The sequence below is a fragment of the Gigantopelta aegis genome, chromosome 1, assembly GCF_016097555.1.
Source record: "Gigantopelta aegis isolate Gae_Host chromosome 1, Gae_host_genome, whole genome shotgun sequence".
NCBI lineage: Eukaryota > Metazoa > Mollusca > Gastropoda > Neomphalida > Peltospiridae > Gigantopelta > Gigantopelta aegis.
In genome coordinates, this window is record NC_054699.1 from 38,162,660 (window position 1) to 38,183,399 (window position 20,740).

General features: G+C 38.3%; 1 protein-coding gene across 2 annotated transcripts in view; it reads left to right on the top strand.

Moving 5' to 3' along the window:
* The window catches only part of LOC121374746 (histone demethylase UTY-like), a 134,341-nt gene that overhangs the window by 85,852 nt on the left and 27,749 nt on the right, over positions 1-20,740 (top strand). For both annotated transcript variants that reach the window (XM_041501857.1, XM_041501864.1), the window contains 7 exons: positions 4,874-4,928; positions 8,826-8,954; positions 13,031-13,157; positions 15,873-15,971; positions 18,606-18,778; positions 19,929-20,013; positions 20,551-20,641. In XM_041501857.1, coding sequence (XP_041357791.1) covers positions 4,874-4,928; positions 8,826-8,954; positions 13,031-13,157; positions 15,873-15,971; positions 18,606-18,778; positions 19,929-20,013; positions 20,551-20,641 — 759 coding nt within the window. The remainder of the gene's footprint in view (positions 1-4,873; positions 4,929-8,825; positions 8,955-13,030; positions 13,158-15,872; positions 15,972-18,605; positions 18,779-19,928; positions 20,014-20,550; positions 20,642-20,740) is intronic.

Genomic DNA, 20,740 nt, shown 5'->3' on the forward strand with positions numbered 1-20,740 from the left:
ACACGCTATTTTTTCCTTGTATCTTGTTTGACTTGAAATAGGCAAACAAACAAACAAACAAAACATCATTTTATTAATTGGTGATGACAGGAAACGTAACAATCATGTCAAGCATAGTCGGCTTACTTGTTGGCATACGAAGTGATAGTCGGTTGTACTGGGTTCTGACTTCTAAACAAAATGTGTTAAAAGTCCAATAAAAATAACCAGTCAACGATAATTACAAATAAATATTTTGTTACACATTATTATTCATTGTTCATTTACGTTGGAATACAGCTACGGTTATCATCTTCAAAGAAATAAACTAACAAGTGAGAATCACACTTCACTGTTTTTCCCTGAACTCGGAATACTTCGATCGATTGTTCAAAACACCTCGGCCAATAACCTTTGATTCGGTCGATCTGCCAAAACATTGCGACTCAATACGTACATTTCCGTGTCAAGCGAGCAGCAACAGAAAAGCCCAATAGTAAGGATTTCTGAATGTGACAATTTATAAATAGTTTGACACTGTCACACCGGTGTTCTAGTAGACTAGTATTGTGTTAAAAAATAAAAATATGGCCTAAAACATTTAGTCTGACAGCTGAAGCCTTCTGCTTTCATTAAAAAAACCCAAAACATAAATATTAAATTTAATTAATATCAACTATATTGTAACACATATTGCAATACAGTTTCTTCTATCGCAATATATCGCAATACGGTTTTGATCGTATCATTGCAGTGTAATAATTACTTTATTATCCATATTATTATTGTTGTTTTCTTTATGAATACCAAGACCCAACTCAAAACGTTTCATCCACAACTAGGAGACCAGGGTTTCTGCCAGAGGTGCCATACCCAAAATGTTTTGTAGATTTTTTTAAGTGAACTTTTTGACAAAATTAATTACTCTATTATTACTGTAATATTTTCTTAACCTTAACCCTAAAGTTAACCCATTTTTTGTCTGGTTGCATCCAATTCCATAGCGCTATACCCAAAAAGTTCTTTCAGCCAGAAACACTGGAGACAACGAAATGATGTCATATTTCAAATGCACAGTGAGTTAGGACTGGAGAAGCAACATCATGTTATGATATAGCTTCCCAAAATTACGTCATTGCACTTGTTATTACACGTGTGCTTCGTATGATTATTATTAACTCAGTTATGTTGAACCATGTGGATAATAACAGTTTTCAATGTATTATTATAGCCCAGGCTATAAAGATAAAGTGGGAAAATACGATATTTAAGTGACCGTTTATTGTAGACCATATGGGTAATAAATAAATAAATACATATACATATACACACATATACATATACATTACATTGCCAGAGTGAGAGCGAGGGTAATACATAAATCCTGACACAAGTTTCATAAAATCAGTACGACACATACTCGAGTGTAATAATTTCTTTATTATCCATATTATAAATGTTTTTGGGTTTTTTATGAATAACAAGGACCGTTTCAAAAATTTTCAACCACAACTAGAAGGTGACGACAAAATGACGTCATATTTCACTTGGAAAGTGAACTAGGACTGGAGAAAACGTCATTATGTTATGACGTCGCTTTCCCAAATTACGTGATTACACTTATTACACGTGTGCTTCGTATGATTATTATTAACTCAGTTATGTTGAACCATGTGGATACTAAAGTGGCTTATTAAACCTTGCCTTCAGAGTTGCAAGCAGATGAATTTAATCTAGCTATCTACAGTTCAGTAATAAACCAAAAACATCAGCGCTCCGTGTAACTATAAACAGGTTGGTCTGTTAATTGTTACATTACCTGATATCCTGCATCCCTAATTACAGACAGTATTAGACTTGCCCAGTCCACCAGATTAGAATCCAGTTTGGTCAATTAAGTGTTACGCAACCAGAGATTCTGCCCTAATTTTAGACATTGGGGTCACCCACTTCCCAAGACTTGAGAGCTATTATTCTCAAGGGACTGGCAGTTATGTAAAAAGCAAAGGCAGGCTGTCTTTGTGTGGTTTTCACAAACTGCTGTACAGGTATATTTAATACCAAGTCAAAATCTATATATCGATCTTCAGATTTTCTGAGGGTGGACATACTCTACTCTCAATCTCGCAAAGTAGCATTTTCTGTATGTTTGTGTGAGGGAAAGAAAAAAAGAGGGGGAAAGGAAAGGGGAGGGGAAAAAAAAAAAGGAGGGTTGTGTGTGGGGGTGTGTGTATGTGTGTTGTGTTTTTGTATGTCTACATGTGTGAGAGTGTGACGTGTGTTGTGTTGTGTGGGTATGTGTTTGTATGTGTGTTGTTTTTGTATGTCTGTGTGTGTGTGTGTGTGTGTGTGTGCCTGCCTGCTTGCCTGCATTGTTTTTGTATGTCTAACTCTAAGACTGTGTGTGTGTGTGTGTGTGTGTGTGTGTGTGTGTGTGTGTGTGTGTGTGTGTGTGTGTGTGTGTGTGGCTTTTGTGTATATCTATATGTCTATATGTGTCAGTGTATGTGTTGTTTTTGTGTATAACAGCATTTCAGTCTGTGCTATATGCAGGTTACAATGTACATTTGTAAGTTTAAAGTTTGTTTAGTTTAACGACACCACTAGAGCACATTGATTTATTAATCATCGGCTGTTGGATGTCAAAACTCTTAGAGAAGACACCTGCCGTGTTTTTCCATTAGTAGCTATAGGGATCTTTTATATGCACCATTCCACAGACACATACATACATATATATAAGTCTACTAGACACATGAGATTTGTCCTCGGGTGAATGGCCTGTATGGCACTGACAGGTGTTCATCCTGTTTCATAAATATAGAATACTATACGAGTTTTCGCTAGATATCATTTTTACGAAACGAGTGAACTTCCCAAACGAAAGTGAGGTCAGATACGTTTGGGAAGTTCACGAGTTTCGTAAAAACGATATCTAGCGAAAACAAGTGTGGTATTTTATTTATTACCCTCCTTTAAATCACGCAAATTATGAAAAATAAATAAATCAATCAATCAATTTTGTATTTCAAGATCGGATGTTGATTTGCATAACTAGCCGGTGCACGACTACGTACCGCCACATTGAGAAATAGTTCGTTGTACTTCCGCTACTTCTCAGTGACGTTTTCAGGGGAGTGGTGTAGACGTACTTCCCCATAAATTTCCATCGGGTTTCTTTTTTTAATTTAAAGAAAGCTGTAAGGTACATGCATAAATATATGTTTATTTTCATATTGGGTGAAAAATGGGTAAAACTAATGCATAATTCCATATTTTAACAAAACGCCCCCAAGAAACAAATGTTCCCGTTACCCCACTGGTTATGCTAATAATGATGAATTCACAAATCACAACTGACAATAACAATTTGTTGACCAAAAATCCAACCAATAAGAGAATAACAAGTGTTTTTGCAGTTAAAACCGTGTAGCTTGCAAAAGCAGCTGAGTTCATGGGAAAACTAAAGTTATAACTTTAAGGTCGACGACAGTCACTTTTCGCGCCCTTGTTGTGGCTTTGTACACAATAAATATAGCATATCTTACCGTAATTTCACTTGAAATCCATATTTCGTAAAATGTACAATTTTTTAATCACAGGATTTTCTTCAAACACATTCAGGTGCTTCAGTAATGTTAAAAAAAAAAAAAAAAATCAATTGGAATTTTGCATTGGATTTTTTCCAGCATTCTTAAAACGGAAACGTCATGTACCCAATTTATGGTTATTGTAAGGAGTGCAAAGTGACGTCATTGGAATTCTGACATCATTCAAATTCAAATTAGCTATATTATTACAATGCTTCACCACATTAAAATAAAAACTGGTCTACCAACCTTGACCCCTGTTAAATTTCTACAACAAGCAAACAACGCTGTTTACAGGTCGGTATATTTTAATTTTTCATAATTCTACAAAAAATATTAAGTTTAAGTTTTAAAAAAATAAAAAAGTACCTTTTGTCAAATATATCATATGAAAAAATTAACGTTGGATATGTTTCATTTATTGTGTACGAAGCCAAAACAAGGGTCCAAAAAGTGACTGTCGTCGACCTTAATAATGATGAATTCACAAATCACAACTGACAATAACAATAACAATTTGTAGACCAAAAATCGACATAATAAATAAAATAAATATGTTTAATTATTTTATTTTTATTTTTTATTTAAAAATATTTCTCGCGCGGACCATGTTACATAAACTTTTAATGAATGACATTGCAGAATCGGTGAATGACATTTATAGTAAAAGTTGTGGGATGTTACTGACCTTGACATTAATTAAGAATGAAAAAAATAGTCCCGTTATGCTAATAAGGTCGCTGTCCAACCAATCGAACTTGACTCTGTTCTCTGTTGACAAATCAAAATACAGTTTGTAATACGCACCTGGTGGTGCGTACGAAATTTGTAAGACACTGCTATATCTTCACCAGGAGGGTAATAAACAATCCTCTCGGTCAGTGTCCAGGACATGTGTGCTTCAACTTTAAATAGGTCCATGTCAAAACTTAATTAAAACGTTGAGGATGCCATCCAAGCTGGAATCAGGAAGTAAAACAAATTTGGAATTCAAAAATATGTGAGGTTATACATTTTTATTTAATTTGTCTGTAAAATTCAGTAAAAGTGATCATTGTAAAACTTTGTGTACTTGATACGTGCGTGTCACCATGCGATGTTTACTTGCGTGTGTTTCTTGTCAGCTTCTTTCTCATCCTTTATTTGGTCTTTGTTAAATTCCATCTCATTTCTTCTCTTGCAGCAGCTCTTACAGAACCGTTCAACTCCACATCCCAGTCCTTGTCACTTTGGTCATGACAAATTATGCTTAAATTATCTTGTGACCAGGATCTTTAAATAAATACTTTTTGTTTTTGTTTCAGCATTTCCAGTTGGCCCAGTCGGACTCGAACAAGTGCTCGCAAACAAAAGCAGAAAGTAAGTGATTTTCATGCATGTAATTAGGTCATAGGGTTTTACATGCACATTCAGAGCAAGCCATTGTAGCACACGCCATGCATGTAATTTAAAATATATTTCCGTAAATAGTAGCAGTGGCATACCGAGGGTTGTGGGAGGATGGCACAGGGTCCATGCCCCTCCCAATAAAACCTTTTTGTTTTTACTGTATTAAATTTTATAAAATCATACATACACACACACACACACACATTTACATAGTGTGGGTTGACCATCCCCAATATGGGTTGCACTGCCCCCCTTCCCCAATATAAACTCCTGGCTATGCCAGTAAATAGAATGATTTTGATGAGTGGTTGGGGGCGGGATCTGGCTCAATTGGTAAAGTGCTTGTCTGAGGTGCTAAAATCATAAGATCGAACCCTCTTGGTGGACCCGTTGGAGTATAGGCTGTGAATTCAGCAAGATTCCCAGATTGTGTTGGAAGCATAAGATTATTGGATAGAATCCCAAAATGTCTATATTGTGGAATCATAAAAATAAATCACCAAATAAATTTTATAATTCTAACCCCTTACCCACCCCAACCAGTACCCCACGACTGGTATATCAAAGATATGTGTTCCCCTGCCTGTGGACAGTGTATATATATATATATATAAAAGATCCCTTGCTGCTAATGAAAAACAAATGTTGGTTTCCGCTAATGTTGGGGGGGGGCTGGACGTAGTCCAGTGGTAAAGCACACGCTTGATGGGCTGTCGGTCTAGGATCGATCCTCGTCGGTGGGCCCATTGGGTTATTTCTCGTTCCAGCCAGTGCACCACGACTGGTATATCAAAGGCCCTGGTATGTGCTATCCTATCTGTGGGATGGTGCATATAAAAAATATCCCTTGGTACTAATGGAAAAATATAGCAGTTTTCTTCTCTATGACTGTGTCAAAATGACCATATGTTTGACATCCAATAGTAATTTTCCCAACTCCTGACTTACAACAGGTGCACTCCGATTAGCTAATGATACGACGAGAATCGAGTAATAAGAGCGCTCAGACTAGCAACTGGACAGTCATAGAAGTGGTGACAGCACAAAGTTGGTAGTTGGTAGTCGGAGCCTAGCACAAGACTACATGTCAGAAATATCCGGTGTTTCATATCAGTAGCCGATGATTAATTAATCAGAGTACTCTAGTGCTGTCGTTAAATAAAACAATCTTATCTTTACTAGGTTACCAGTCATCCAACCCTGCCTTTAAATTGTGGTCTTTTAAAAGACTTTTCCAGTCAGGGCAACACATACCATTGCTTTTGATTCACCATGCAGTCAGGGAGCACTGAAAACAGTAATGTTCATCTGAATGGACGTTCTTATGAAATGCTGAATTTTTCACTTCATCAGTGGGTTTTTAAAAAAAACAACAAAAAAAACATTAAATTCACCCAGATGGTGGACCATGTGTTAAATACCATGGTCCTAAATCCCCTAGGGGCCAGTAAGTTTGTATCAAAAATTATTAACAACTGCTGATTCTGCTTTGAAAATCTTTAACACACTTAACACAGGAGGGAGTTATTCTATGAGAAATGGTCGCCACAAAAGATTGTAATAAATTAAGGGGCCTTTTCCTAATTGGCATCGTTATTGATGCAGGTTGCTGGCACTTGTCTTTTGTTGCAGGTAATACGTGTACTTGTAACGTAGTCGTTCATTTAACACTGAAAATCAATAAATGTAAAATTGTAGAGCTTGCTTCATTGTCGGCAAAAGTGTGTGGGTGTGTGAGTTTGTGTGTGAGTTTGTGTGTGACTGTGTGTGTGACTGTGAATAATTTGTGTAGGTGTCAGTGATTTGTGTAGGTGTGCCATAAAAGGACACATTTTATTACAAAAGAAAATCTGTGATTTTAAATACAGTGAAACCCTCTCAAAACCGGACCCTCTGTAAACTGGATTTTTTTCACTTTTTAAAATATTGGTATAGAACAAAACCTGTCTAAACAGAACACATACCTTAAGACTGGACTTTTGTGCTTGGGTGTCCAGTCTAGAGGGATTTCACTGTACCAAGGTGTAGAAAACTCGCCTGAGGTGCGATGGGTCATAGGCTCCAATCACCCTCAGTGGACTTGAATCTTTATCGTACCAACCAGTGCCCCACAGCTGCCATTTCAAAGGCTATGGTATGTACTGTTCTGTCTGTGGGAAAGTTCAGTTTAAAGATCCCTTGCTGCTTAATCGGTATGAATAGGATGGATTGTCTTCTTTGTCAGCTATAAAGTCAAAATAATCATCTGTTGAGTACAGCTGGTATATCAAAGGCTGTGGTATGTGCTATCCTATCTGTGGGATGGTGCATATAAAATATCCCTTGCTAGTAATAGAAAAATGACTGTCACATTGATCATATGTTTGACATCCAATAGCCGATGATTAATAAATCTATATGCTCTAGTGGTGTTGTTAAGCAAACGAACTTTCTTTTTTTATGAAAAATCCCTTGCTACTAATGGAAAAATGTAGCAGGTTTTCTCATTAAGACTATATCTCAAAATTACTAAATGTTTGACATTCAATAGCCAATGAATAATAAATCAATGTGCTCTAGTGGTGTCATTAAACAAAACAAACCTTCATCTGTTGTACACCAAATACGTATTAAACTTGAATTTGATGAATATATTTCATTACCTAATTTGCCAAAAAGCTCATTCGAAAATTGTTTCTTTATCAATGTACCACAAGGTTTGCTGTTTGTCTAATTGAAGCTTGAGTTGGGCGACAGATTTTAAAATTAATTTTTTAGCAAAAAACTACAAATTGCTAATATTTGGAGCTGTGCTTCAGCCTACACCCCAAGCTGTAGTTTGAAACCTGCTGAGGTGTTGTTAAGCAAGTCTTCCTGACCTTTCTGTTAAATTTAAATATTTATTATCCACATGGTTCAACATAACCCAGTTACTAAGTCCATATGAAGCACACGTGTAATAACAAGTGTAATGACGTAATTTTGGGAAGCGACGTCATAGCATGACGTTACTTCCCCAATCCTAGTTCAGACTGTGCATGTGAAATATGATGTCATTTCCTCGTCTCCTTCTAGTGGTGGTTGAAACATTTCGAGACTGTCCTTGTTTTGAGGGGATTTTTTTAAACAAAAAAACACAAACAAAATTAAAATAATATGGATAATAAAGAAATTATTGCACTTGTGTGCAAGTCGTACTGGTATATCGAACTCGTGTCAGGATTCATATATTACCATTGGCAGCACTCGGGCAGTATAAGAATCCTGACACTCGTTTTGTAAAATCAGTATGAAACAAGATCGAATAATAATTTCTATGGATTTAAAAAATATATATATACTCTTCAAAAGAAGTAAGGGAACCTGAAATATTAATGTTAATATCAACTATTAGACCGAACATACGTTTGGACCACAAATAACCTAGTAAAGAATGTTAAGTCTGTTTATCGACACTCTGAAACACATTCCATAGTTTGCACATGCATCACGCAGTTGGGCCTCCCCCCCCCCCCCCACCCCCTCCTTACATATGCATGGGGTGTCATTCTCGATTTTGACCATTTCCAGGAAGGTCCATTAATCACTGGAACATTATTTCTGTCAATCTTTTTCATTCTGTTGATCATACAGTTGTTACTGTTTTGCTTGTCATTTTTATTTTTTGAATTACTGATTTACTGGGGAAAAAAACTAATACTGAACTACCGGTTGTAATGTTTGCCCAATTAATTCACTATTATCATATAACCATTCCCCACAGCTAATATACTGTATACTTTTAGCAATTGTAAATTTTTTATTAAGAGTTCCCCTACTTTTTTGGAAGAGTACAATAAAAAAAATTGTTATATACCCACTTTCATGTGAGTTTTCTCCCTGTTTCAGTAAAGCTGCACATTGCGCACCTGCTGGAAGTACAAGGGCGGTACAAGCAGGCCCAGGAGGCGTACGAAGAGTTTGGAGAAGTCGAGGACTCGCAGGCTACAGTCAAGGCCACAGCCTTCAGGCAGCTCGGTGAGTACAATGACGTATAGCTGGTACCAGGTTCACGTCCCGATAACGGTATTCTGTAGTATACTCACTCACTGCGTGCTTTTTGTCATACGACTGGTACTGGGTTCACTCCCCGGTAACGGTATTCTGTAGTATACTCGCTCACTGCATGCTGTTTGTCTTACAGCTGGTACTGGGTTCACGCCCAGGTAACAGTATTCTGTAGTATACTCGCTCACTGCATGCTTTTTGTCTTACAGCTGGTACTGGGTTCACGTCCCGGTAACGGTATTCTGTAGTATACTCGCTCACTGCATGCTTTTTGTCTTATAGCTGGTACTGGGTTCACGTCCCGGTAACAGTATTCTGTAGTATACTCACTCACTGCATGCTTTTTGTCTTACGGCTGGTACCGGGTTCACGCCCCGATAACGGTATTCTGTAGTATACTCGCTCACTGCATGCTTTTTGTCTTACGGCTGGTACTGGGTTCACGTCCCGTTAATGGTATTCTGTAGTATACTCGCTCACTGCATGCTTTTTGTCTTACAGCTAGTACTGGGTTCACGTCCCGGTAACGGTAGTCTGTACTATACTCACTCACTGCATGCTTTTTGTCTTATGACTGGTACTGGGTTCACGCCCAGGTAACGGTATTGTATAGTATACTCACTCACTGCATGCTTTTTGTCTTACAGCTGGTACTGGGTTCACGTCCCGGTAACGGTATTCTGTAGTATACTCGCTCGCTGCATGCTTTTTGTCTTACAGCTGGTACTGGGTTCACGTCCCGGTAACGGTATTCTGTATTCTGTAGTATACTCGCTCACTGCATGCTCTTTGTCTTACAGCTTGTACTGGGTTCACGTCCCGGTAACGGTATTCTGTAGTATACTCACTCACTGCATGCTTTTTGTCTTACGGCTGGTACCGGGTTCACGCCCCGGTAACGGTATTCTGTAGTATACTCGCTCACTGCATGCTTTTTGTCTTACAGCTAGTATCGGGTTCACGTCCCTGTAACGGTATTCTGTAGTATATTCGCTCACTGCATGCTTTTTGTCTTACGGCTGATACTGGGTTCACGCCGGTAACGGTATTTTGTAATATACTCACTCACTGCATACTTTTTGTCTTGCAGCTGGTACCGGGTTCACATCCCAGTAACGGTATTCTGTAGTATACTCGCTAACTGAATGCAGGAAATCAAAAAAGTGTTTCCCATGAAATTTGAAATCCTATGACCTGAAGTGTTGACAGAATGAAATATAATCCGATCATTTAGAGAAACGTACACTTGGAAACAGAAAAAATGGCTTACTATTTATTTCTGTGACTGAAAATATATTTAGTATATATGTGCATGTATTTTGTGGATGAAAATTATAATATTTCATGTCATGAGGGATGTTGATAGCATTTGACTGTTAGTAACTCTAGATAAACAAAGTTAGTTTAATGGGGTGGGGGGGGGGGGGGAGGAGGGTTGGAGGGTGTGCAAGTTGGGATTCTGTTATTTGATGTAGTATTTTCAGTGAAATCTGATGTGAAGGTGAGGCTGTTATTTTCACCAACTTGTTGAGGTGTCCAATGTCACACCGAGATTGTCATAACACATTTCTTATGTCATCTGCATCTTTCTGAACAAACCGGCCTCAGTGGCGCCGTGGCAGGCCATCGGTCTACAGGCTGGTAGGTACTGGGTTCGGATCCCAGTCGAGGCATGGGATTGTTAATCTAGATACCGACTCCAAACCCTGAGTGAGTGCTCCGCAAGGCTCAATGGGTAGGTGTAAACCACTTGCACCGACCAGTAGTCCATAACTGGTTCAACAAAGGTCATGGTTTGTGCTATCCTGCCTGTGGGAAGCGCAAATAAAAGATCCCTTGCTGCTAATCGGAAGAGTAGCCCATGCAGTGGCGACAGCGGGTTTCCTCTCAAAATCTGTGTGGTCCTTAACCATATGTCTGACACCATATAACCGTAAATAAAATGTGTTGAGTGCGTCGTTAAATAAAACACTTCTTTCTTTGTTTCTTTCTGAACAACAGCCATAGGGAATATAATATATGTAATGCAGTTCCCATCATAGGATCGACTTTCGGAGAATACATGTTACACAGGGCTAGCTCTGGGTGAACAAAATATTTAGCCAAATTGTCTATTAAACTTCAAAAATTTCAGAAATCAACAGATATTTTCTTTAAAATGTCAATTATTACCTGAAATTATTTCGCAAATTAAGATAAAATTCGCTTTCAAGATTCGCAACTGTCGAATTTGGCGAGTGCCAGAGCTAGCCCTGCATGTAAAGTTAGTTTGTTTTGTTCTGCGCCCTAAGAATTAAACCAGTGCTTAATTCACCGTCTGGGTGGCACTGGCCTCACAGAGATTTTTCAGATGTAGGTGAACAATACAGGTTAAGATTAAGCAGGATAGTGGCTTGGGCTTGAAACAGGAAGTACAGTTAAAAGCTTGTTTTGTTTCACGACACCACTAGAGCACACTGATTTAATGATCATCAACTATTGGATGTCAAACATTTGATGATTTTAACATATAGTGTTAATTAAAGAGGAAACCCGCTACATTTTTCCATTAGTAGCAAGGGATCTATTTTATGCACCATGTACAGATAGGATAGCACACCACACTGCCTTTGATATATACCAGTCGTGGTGTACTGGCTGGAATGAGAAATAGCCCAGTGGGCCCATCGACGGGGATCGATCCCAAACCAACCACGCATCAAGCAAGTGCTTTACCACTGGGTTACACTCTGCCCCCTTGATAGGTAGGAAGAAGGAAAGAGCATTTAGCTTTCACTTCACAAAAACATTTTCATATTATTTTCTGGCAGGCAGCCTGCTAATATTTTAATGTTTTTAAAAGTAAATTCCATCCAGTTTGTGAGGGGAAAAAAAAATAATTCAATAATGAAAAAAACGAAAAAATTGCTAAGTTCATGCAATGCCTGCCAAACATAATGGCTGGACTTTGAAGAACTTCTTTCTGTGTTAGAATTAATGATTACTTGACATCACTTGACATCACTTCAGACCGCCCTATATCTACTGACTGATGCCCCATACTGGTCATCCTCTTTCAGTTGGGTGGGGGGTGGGGATTAATTAAATATACGTCCATGTGCAATACGAATATGTAGGCCAGACAGCCCTACTTCCTTGATGATCACCGATCAATAACAATCGACCCAGATAACAGTGCTTATCTAACAATGCATGTACAGGCCTGGCTCCCTCTACAACTCAGTACACCAAGTCTGTGTGTGTACTGAGGCTAGTTGTACTGTATCTAAATGTCTTGAAGGCAACTTCTTGTTGACTTGACCCAGATCTTCTTTGACAGTGTGTAGTGTTTCAGATCATTTGTGTACCCATAAATCAGAGTGTTTTAGTAATAGTGTGGGTTTTTTTTGTCAGTCTTGTCTCTGTGATATACATGTGTGTAGATGGATGAGTTGGGTTTGTGATCAATGTTTTGTTTGTTCCTTCAGTGTAAAAGTACACATTGTGACCTGGTTTAGTGTTTGCAAACAATCAGACTCATGGTGAATTTTTGCATTGGTCTGATGCGGTTCTGTTCTATTTACTTAATACAAGTAGTATACACTTTGTACAGTTAACATGGTTTTATATATTTACTACAAGTACAATGTGGTACACACCTTGTTGGTACAGGTAAATGTGGTTGCTTCCTCCATCCCAGCCATTGTACAGTACTGTCTATGGCATAATGTATATAATATTCCTCCCTCCCTCTCTCCCTCTCTCCCTCTCACCCTCCCTCCATCTGTCTGTCTGTCTCTCTCTCTCTCTCTCTCTCTCTCTCTCTCTCTCTCTCTCTCTCTCTCTCTCTCTCTCTCTCTCTCTCTCTCTCTCTCTCTCTCTCTCTCTCTCTCTCTCTCTCTCTCTCTCTCTCTCTCTCTCTCTCTCTCTCAACAAAAAGAAGGAAGATTTCATGTTTTGCACACTTTATAACTTGATAAACAAATTTTCATGTATTCTTTGAAATAAATCTTTTTTGTTCAATTTATCCATCCATTACTGTATTGGTGTGTTTTATATTTCTACAGGCTGGTTATACCACACAACAAATCAGCTAGGAGACAAGCAAATACGGGAAGCACGGGCAGTCCAGTTTCTACAAAAGTCTTTGGAACTTGATGCCAGTAATGGACAAACCTGGTACCTTCTTGGCAGGTGAGAGCAGGGTCTATTCCAGGGAGGGGAGGGTGCTGGTGACGGTGATGGGTGGGAAATGGATAAGAGTGTAAGGAGATGATGTTAATTTTCCATACGCTGTCCCCAACCCACCACTCAACCTGTTTTGTCATCGTCTTCTTTTTGTTCGCTTGTTGACTACACGTCGAGGCCAGCAGTGACTATGAACGATACTGTTCTCTGTAGATCACTTTTTGTGCCGTACAGCTTCTTCTGAAGAGTTGTTGTAGTTGTCCAGGTAATCTCCCTCAGCTGCTGTAGGTTTATGCAGTCTTGGATGACATGTTCGATCGTCTGTTCTTCTTCTCCCTGTCTCGCGGTCAGTATAGGATCGATCCTAGTCGGTGAATCCATTGGTCTATTTCTCGTTCAAGCCAGTGCTCCACAACTGGTGTAACAAAGGCCGTGGTATGTACTATCCTGTCTGTGGGATGGTGCATATAAAATATCCCTTGCTGCTAATCGAAAAGAGTAGCCCATGAAGTGGTGATAGTGGGTTTCCTCTCTCAATATTCTTGTGGTCCTTAACCATATGTCTGACGCCATATAACCGTAAATAAAATGTGTTGAGTGCATCGTTAAATAAAACATTTCCTTCTTCTTCTCCCTGTCTTGTCTTGAGGGTAAATCGGCTAAAATGTTATCCCCAATTTTTGTTGTTGCAGTAACAGTAACGGGATATATTTTATTGGAACATTTTATTTGATTTATAATTCTCAGATGCCATTTTCCCAAATATTTTCATCTTATGTGGAAGAATATCAACTCGAGTGTAAAGAAACAACGATGGTGGCAGATTTAGAAAAAAAAATTAATCCACTAACCATGGGATCAGGGATTTTTTTTTAATTTACTGACCACAATTAAAAATTCACTAGCCCCACTTTACTTTAAGTTAATACAATTTTACTAAATAATAGTAATAATCAGATATTTAGAAAATAAGACTTAACTGCAACATTTGACTCAAAAAAAATTCACTAGCCGTCAGGCATGGCAATAGTGGTTATTTACTAGCCCAACATTGAATATCACTAGCCATAGGAGTGAGGCTACCAACCAAGGAATTCAGATAACAGATGGCTGGAAACTGTTCATTCTGGAGGAAGCCCCCCACCCATACACCCCGTCGACTATGGGTGCAAAATCCATAGTGCCATACCCCAAAAATATATTTTTAGCAGAAATCCTGATGGGCTAATTTTTTTTTTTTTTTTTATCAGGCCATCTTTTTATTGGTTTGCTTTTGAAGAAACCCCAATATTTAACAGCAGGCCATATTTTACTTCTTCGTAGGCCGTGGCATGTGCTATCCTGTCTGGAATGGTGCATATAAAAGATTCCTTGCTACTAATGGAAAAATGTAGCAGGTTTCCTCTCTGAGACTATATGTCAAAATTACCATATGTTTGACATCCAATAGCTGATGATTAATAATCAATGTTCTCTAGTGGTGTTGTTAAACAAAACAAACTTTTTAGTTTATTTCCTGAGTCAAGCCCAAGTCACTGTCCTGTTGAATCTTAACCTGTATTGTTGACCTACATTTGAAAAATCTCCGTGAGGCCAGTGCCACCCAGGCAGTGACCTAAGCACTGGTTTCTTAGGACACAGAACCATCTTTGTTGATTTACAATAACGGTCGTACACGGTGGAGTCAGTGAACGCACACAGCCGTGTCAGTGAACGCACACAGTCGTGTCAGTAAATGCACACGGCCATGTCAGTGAACGATGGAACAACCTAAGACCAATTCCACAAAACATGGTATTCTTACGTGTACATGTAGTTTTGTATGTAAGGTCGATGACGGTCATTTTCTTCGCACCCTTGTTTTGGCTTTGTACACAATAAATATAACATCCTACCGTAATTTCACTTAAAATTCATATTTCGTAAATAGTACAATTTTTTAATCACTAGATTTTCTTCACACTGTTTTTTTTGGCTTTGTACACAATAAATATAACATATCCTATCGTAATTTCATTTAAAATTTATATTTCGTAAATAGTACAATCACCAGATTTTCTTCAAACATATTCAGGTGCATTAATTAGTAATGTTCCAACAAATAATTTTCAAAAGCAATTTTGCATTGCAATTTATTTTTCCAGCATTCTTAAAATGGAAACATGTACCCAGTTTAATGTTTTTGTAAGGAGATGCCAAGTGACATTATTGAAATACTGACATCATTCAAATTCACTATTAGCTGTATTACAGTGCTTCACCACATTAAAATAAAAACTGCTGTCAAAATTCTATAACAAGCAGACAACGCTGTTTACAGGTCACAATTCTGGACAAAGTATTAAGTTTTAAAAGATGGAAAAAAAAAAAGAGTACCTTTTGTCAAATATATCATATAAAAATATTACAGTTGGATATCTTATTTTTATTGTGTACGAAGCCAAAACAAGGGTGCAAAAAGTGACCATCCTCTGCCTTCGTCGTAAATCTATGACTGAAAAAACCCACATTTTTATAACTACAAATTCATGTATTAGAAATAATACAGTTTACAATGTACATAAAGGATATATATTTTTTGTTCATATTAGAAAGGTTAATGGATGATACATATCAAAGATCCCTTGCTACAAATGGAAAAATTTAGCTGCTTTCCTCTAAGACTATATGCCAAAATTACCTAGTGTTTGACATCAATAACCGATAACTGTTTGTTTTCAGATGTTACTCGAGCCTAGGAAAAGTGCACGATGCTTTCTTGTCGTATCGTCAGTCGATTGACAAGTCGGAGGCTAATGCTGATACTTGGTGCTCGATAGGGTATGTATCGTTTTCTTCTCTCGGCCAATCTTCACTCGCACATAAATAACACTGATACTTGGTGCTCTATAGGATACATACCGTTTTCCTTCTCTCGGCCAATCTCCACTCACACACAAATAGCGCTGATACTTGGTGCTCGATAGGGTACGTACCATGTTCCTTCTCAAGTCACACAGAAACAATACAAATATGTTTGTATATTAAATTACCATTTCAGTTCTAATTCACATTTGAAAATTTAATAAATCACTCTCCTCGTAAGCTCCAGGCCAGTGATTTGCATTCCATGGGAAAAATCCTGAAGTAAGGCTTGTACATATTGACAGAAAGAAGTTTTGAATGTCACACATTAAAGAATCACTGAATCGGTGTACTGATATTCAAACACCATCGCCTACCTGTCTCAACTTCCTCCACGGGTGCAGTCTCTGTGTACTTCCCTGCACCCACCTGGTATCCTCGTCCTCTGCCACTAGGAAGTAACTACTGAACACTCTCCGAAGTGGTGAGACTAACCCCACAGCTAAAAGCTGATGGGGAATGACAGGTGTGTGGCACAAATAACCACAAGAGACAAGCACCTGTCGCAGTTGGAGAGACGAGGACTGGGATGTGGAGGTGGACAGCGGAAGGAGCTGAAAGCTAGGAGAAGCTGCCAGATCGGGAAGGAATGAGATGGAATTGAAAGGAGTAAAAGAAAAGGGGGCAGTGGAATAAAAATAATGATATTCAAACATTGGTGTCGGCTGGGGTTAAACCAACAGCTTTTTAAACAACCAGCGGAAGGTGCGCTGTTATAATATTTTAAGGTGGATGATAAAACAATTATTTTCACATGAAATAAAGGTTCATAATAGGGACTCGAGTGTTATCTTGCACTTGAGAAATGAAGAACCGCTATTTATATCAGTGTGTAAAATGTCATTTCATTTATTAAATGTATATACAGTGAAACCTGACTGAACCGAATCATGCTGGGGACATAATATTTGTCTGATTTACATATGTATATACAGTGAAACCTGACTGAACCGAATCATGCTGGGGACATAATATTTGTCTGATTTACATATTTAAATCAGGGTCTGATTTAGACAGGTTTCACTGCGTGTCTGTATTTTTGTGATATGTGAATATATATGTCTCTGTGTGTGTGTTTGTGTTTGTGTGTGTGTGTGTGTGTTTGTGTGAGTGTGTGTGTGTGTTTGTGTGAGTGTGTGTGTGTGAATGTCTGTGTTTTGTGTGTGAGAGTGAGTGTGTGTATGTGATTTGTGTGTATGTGATTTGTGTGTGTTTTGTGAGTGTGTGTGTGTGTGTGTATGTTTTGTGTGTGTGTGTGTGTGTGTGTGTGTGTGTGGTGTGTGTGTTTTGTGTATTTGTGGTGTGTGTGTTTTGTGTGCTGCTATTTCAAATAATTGCTAAAAGCAGCCAGTGCTGTGGTACGTAGCAGGTTTTTTCTCTTTAATTCTCAGGCAAGTGTCAGAATGATCAGTTTGACGCTTGCTGGCCACTGATTAAACAGGGTGCAGGAGTGTTATAAAACACTTCACCCACCCACCCATGTTCTTTTATGTAACAGTCCTTACATCCTTTGTATATTGTGCAATTCCCTTCTTTTTTTTAATTTGTCCATTTTGATGAATTGACAAAGCCAGAAATAAATGTGATATTAATAGTAGAACTCGTATAAATATATAGTGTTGACACATATAGGGCATTTTAAAACTGCTCTCATAATATCACTATTGTAAATAGATTACGTTTGCTCAAATCTGTTTCTTGGTCTGTGGAAGAAATGACTTACATGTAGTCGGCTGTAAATATGATTTCATTTTATAGTTGAATACGTGAATATTGATTCTTGGTGACAATGTTAAAATATTAATTTTGGAAGAACAGTTGTTTGTTAAGGAGGAGGAAGAAGATTATATAGCATCGTAAAATGTACGCCATTTAAAAATACTTCCACTGCTCAAATTAAAGTGTGTAGGAATATGTGGGGTTTTTTTGTTGTTTTTTTTTAGCTTATTTTGGAATAAAATATTTTTACAAACCGAAATAGTTTAAAAAAAAAAAAAAAAAATTCTTTGAATATGGTGTATAGTTTTCAGGTTTTATTACTTTTATTTTCTTTAATGTTTGTTTATAAATGTGTATTGCCATCAGATTGAGCACACCTGTATCTGTATGAACCTTTCACCTAATAACTGAATGTTAACATTGTACTGTTGTGATTTCAGAGTAACATTTGTGATCTGTGAATGTTGACACTGTACGGTTGTGATTTCAGAGAAACGTTTGTGATCTGTGAATGTTAACGCTGTACAGTTGTGATTTCACAGTAATGTTTGTGATCTGTGAATGTTAATGTACGGTTGTGATTTCAGAGTAACATTTGTGATCTGTCAGTGTTAACATATGGTTGTGATTTCAGAGTAACGTTTGTGATCTGTCAGTGTTAATGTTGTACGATTGTGATTTCAAAGTAATGTTTGTGATCTGTGAGTTTTATCGCTGTACAGTTGTGATTTCAGAGTAATGTTTGTGATCTGTGAGTGTTAATGCTGTACGGTTGTGATTTCAGAGTAATTGTTGTGATCTGTGAATATTAATGTACGGTTGTGATTTCAGAGTACTTTATCAGCAGCAGTCCCAGCCGATGGATGCTCTGCAGGCCTACATATGTGCAGTTCAGTTGGACAAATCACACTCTGCGGCCTGGACGGACCTTGGCATCCTCTACGAGACTTGCAACCAGCCTAGCGACGCGCTTACCTGCTACCTTAATGCTACTAGAAATAAAGGTGAGTCGTCTCGTGTCGTAGGTTTTGCAACCAACCTAGAGACACGCTTGCCTGCTATCTTAATGCTACTAGAATAAAGGTGAGTCATCACGTGTCGTATGTTTTGCAACCAGCCTAGCGACGCTCTTACCTGCTATCTTAATGCTACTAGAAATAAAGGTGAGTCGTCTCGTGTCATAGGTTTTGCAACCAACCTAGCGACGCGCTTACCTGCTATCTTAATGCTACTAGAAATAAAGGTGAGTCGTCACGTGTCGTATGTTTTACAACCAGCCTAGCGACACACTTTCCTGCTATCTTAATGCTACTAGAAATAAAGGTGAGTCGACACGCTTTCCTGCTATCTTAATGCTACTAGAAATAAAGGTGAGTTGTCTTGTGTCGTAGGTTTCGCAACCAGCTTAGTGATGCAATTGCCTGCTATCTTAATGCTACTAGAAATAAATATCTCTTGTCGTAGGTTGCATGACAATGATGGCAATTGCCATCGGTACTGTCATTAAGTTTGAGCTCTGTATGTTTATTTAATAACTATGTCACTGTTCACGTAATATATTTTTGTAATAGGTTACTAAAAATAAAATTAGTAACCTTGGGGATGGGCGGGTGGGACGTAGCCCAGTAGTAAAGCACTCTCTTGATGTACTGTCAGTATGCGATCGATCCCCGTTGTGGACCCATTGGGCTATTCTTCGTTCCAACCAGTGCACCACGACTGGTATATCGAAGGCCATGGTATGTGCTATTGTGTTTGGGATGGCGCATACAAAAGATCCCTTGCTACTAATGAAAAACGTAGGGGGTTTCCTCTCTTAAGACTATATGTCAAAATTACCAAATGTTTGACATCCAATAGCCGACGATTAATAAATTAATGTGCTCTAATGGTGTCGTTAAACAAAACAAACTTCTTCAGTGTGATCTAGTGATGTCAAACAGAACAAACATTTCATTTGAGTGACCTGGGGAAAAGGCCTTTACTGGTAACACAATTGTTCAAATTATAGAGGCGTGTATTTTCAAGTAATATTTTGTTGGACCATCAAGTAGATTAAATGTTGTGAGAACTTGGTTTTAAAAACTGTCAATACAGCACACCTTTACTGATACTGTGAACAAACACTAATTTATTCTCTCTCTCTCTTTTCAGCTCATATCAATTCCAGTCTAGCTTCCAAGATAAAATTTTTGCAGCAGAATTTAAGCAACATACCCATGCAACACTTCCAAAACAAGTAAGTGGGTTATTTTATTTTGTTTCATTTCAACTTATTTTCTTGCTTATATGCAGTTACGGTTCAAGTACCGGCCTCGGTGGCATCGTGGTTAGGCCATCGGTCTACAGGCTGGTAGGTACTGGGTTCGGATCCCAGTCGAGGCATGGGATTTTTAATCCAGATACCGACTCCAAACCCTGAGTGAGTGCTCCGCAAGGCTCAATGGGTAGGTGTAAACCACTTGCACCGACCAGTGATCCATAACTGGTTGAACAAAGGCCATGGTTTGTGCTATCCTGCCTGTGGGAAGCGCAAATAAAAGATCCCTTGCTGCTAATCGGAAAGAGTAGCCCATGTAGTGGCAACGGCGGGTTTCCTCTCAAAATCTGTGTGGTCCTTAACCATGTCTGACACCATATAACCGTAAATAAAATGTGTTGAGTGCATCGTTAAATAAAACATTTCTTTCTTTTTTCTTTCTTTAAGGTTCAAATACTATTTTTGTTAAAATGCCGAGTAGTCAGCGTTGTATAAAATGTCTTTTCTCTTCTGTAGACCCCGCACCCTGCCTAGCATCGAGGAAGCCTGGCGACTACCCATCCCTGCCGAACTCACGTCAAGACAGAACTCTGGGGTCGGCCCACAGGTAACTAAACGCAGATCATGTTTGACTTTCATGGTACGTTTTGAGGGGACGAGACATAGCCCAGTTTTAAAGCACTCGCTTGATGTGTGGTTGGTCGGT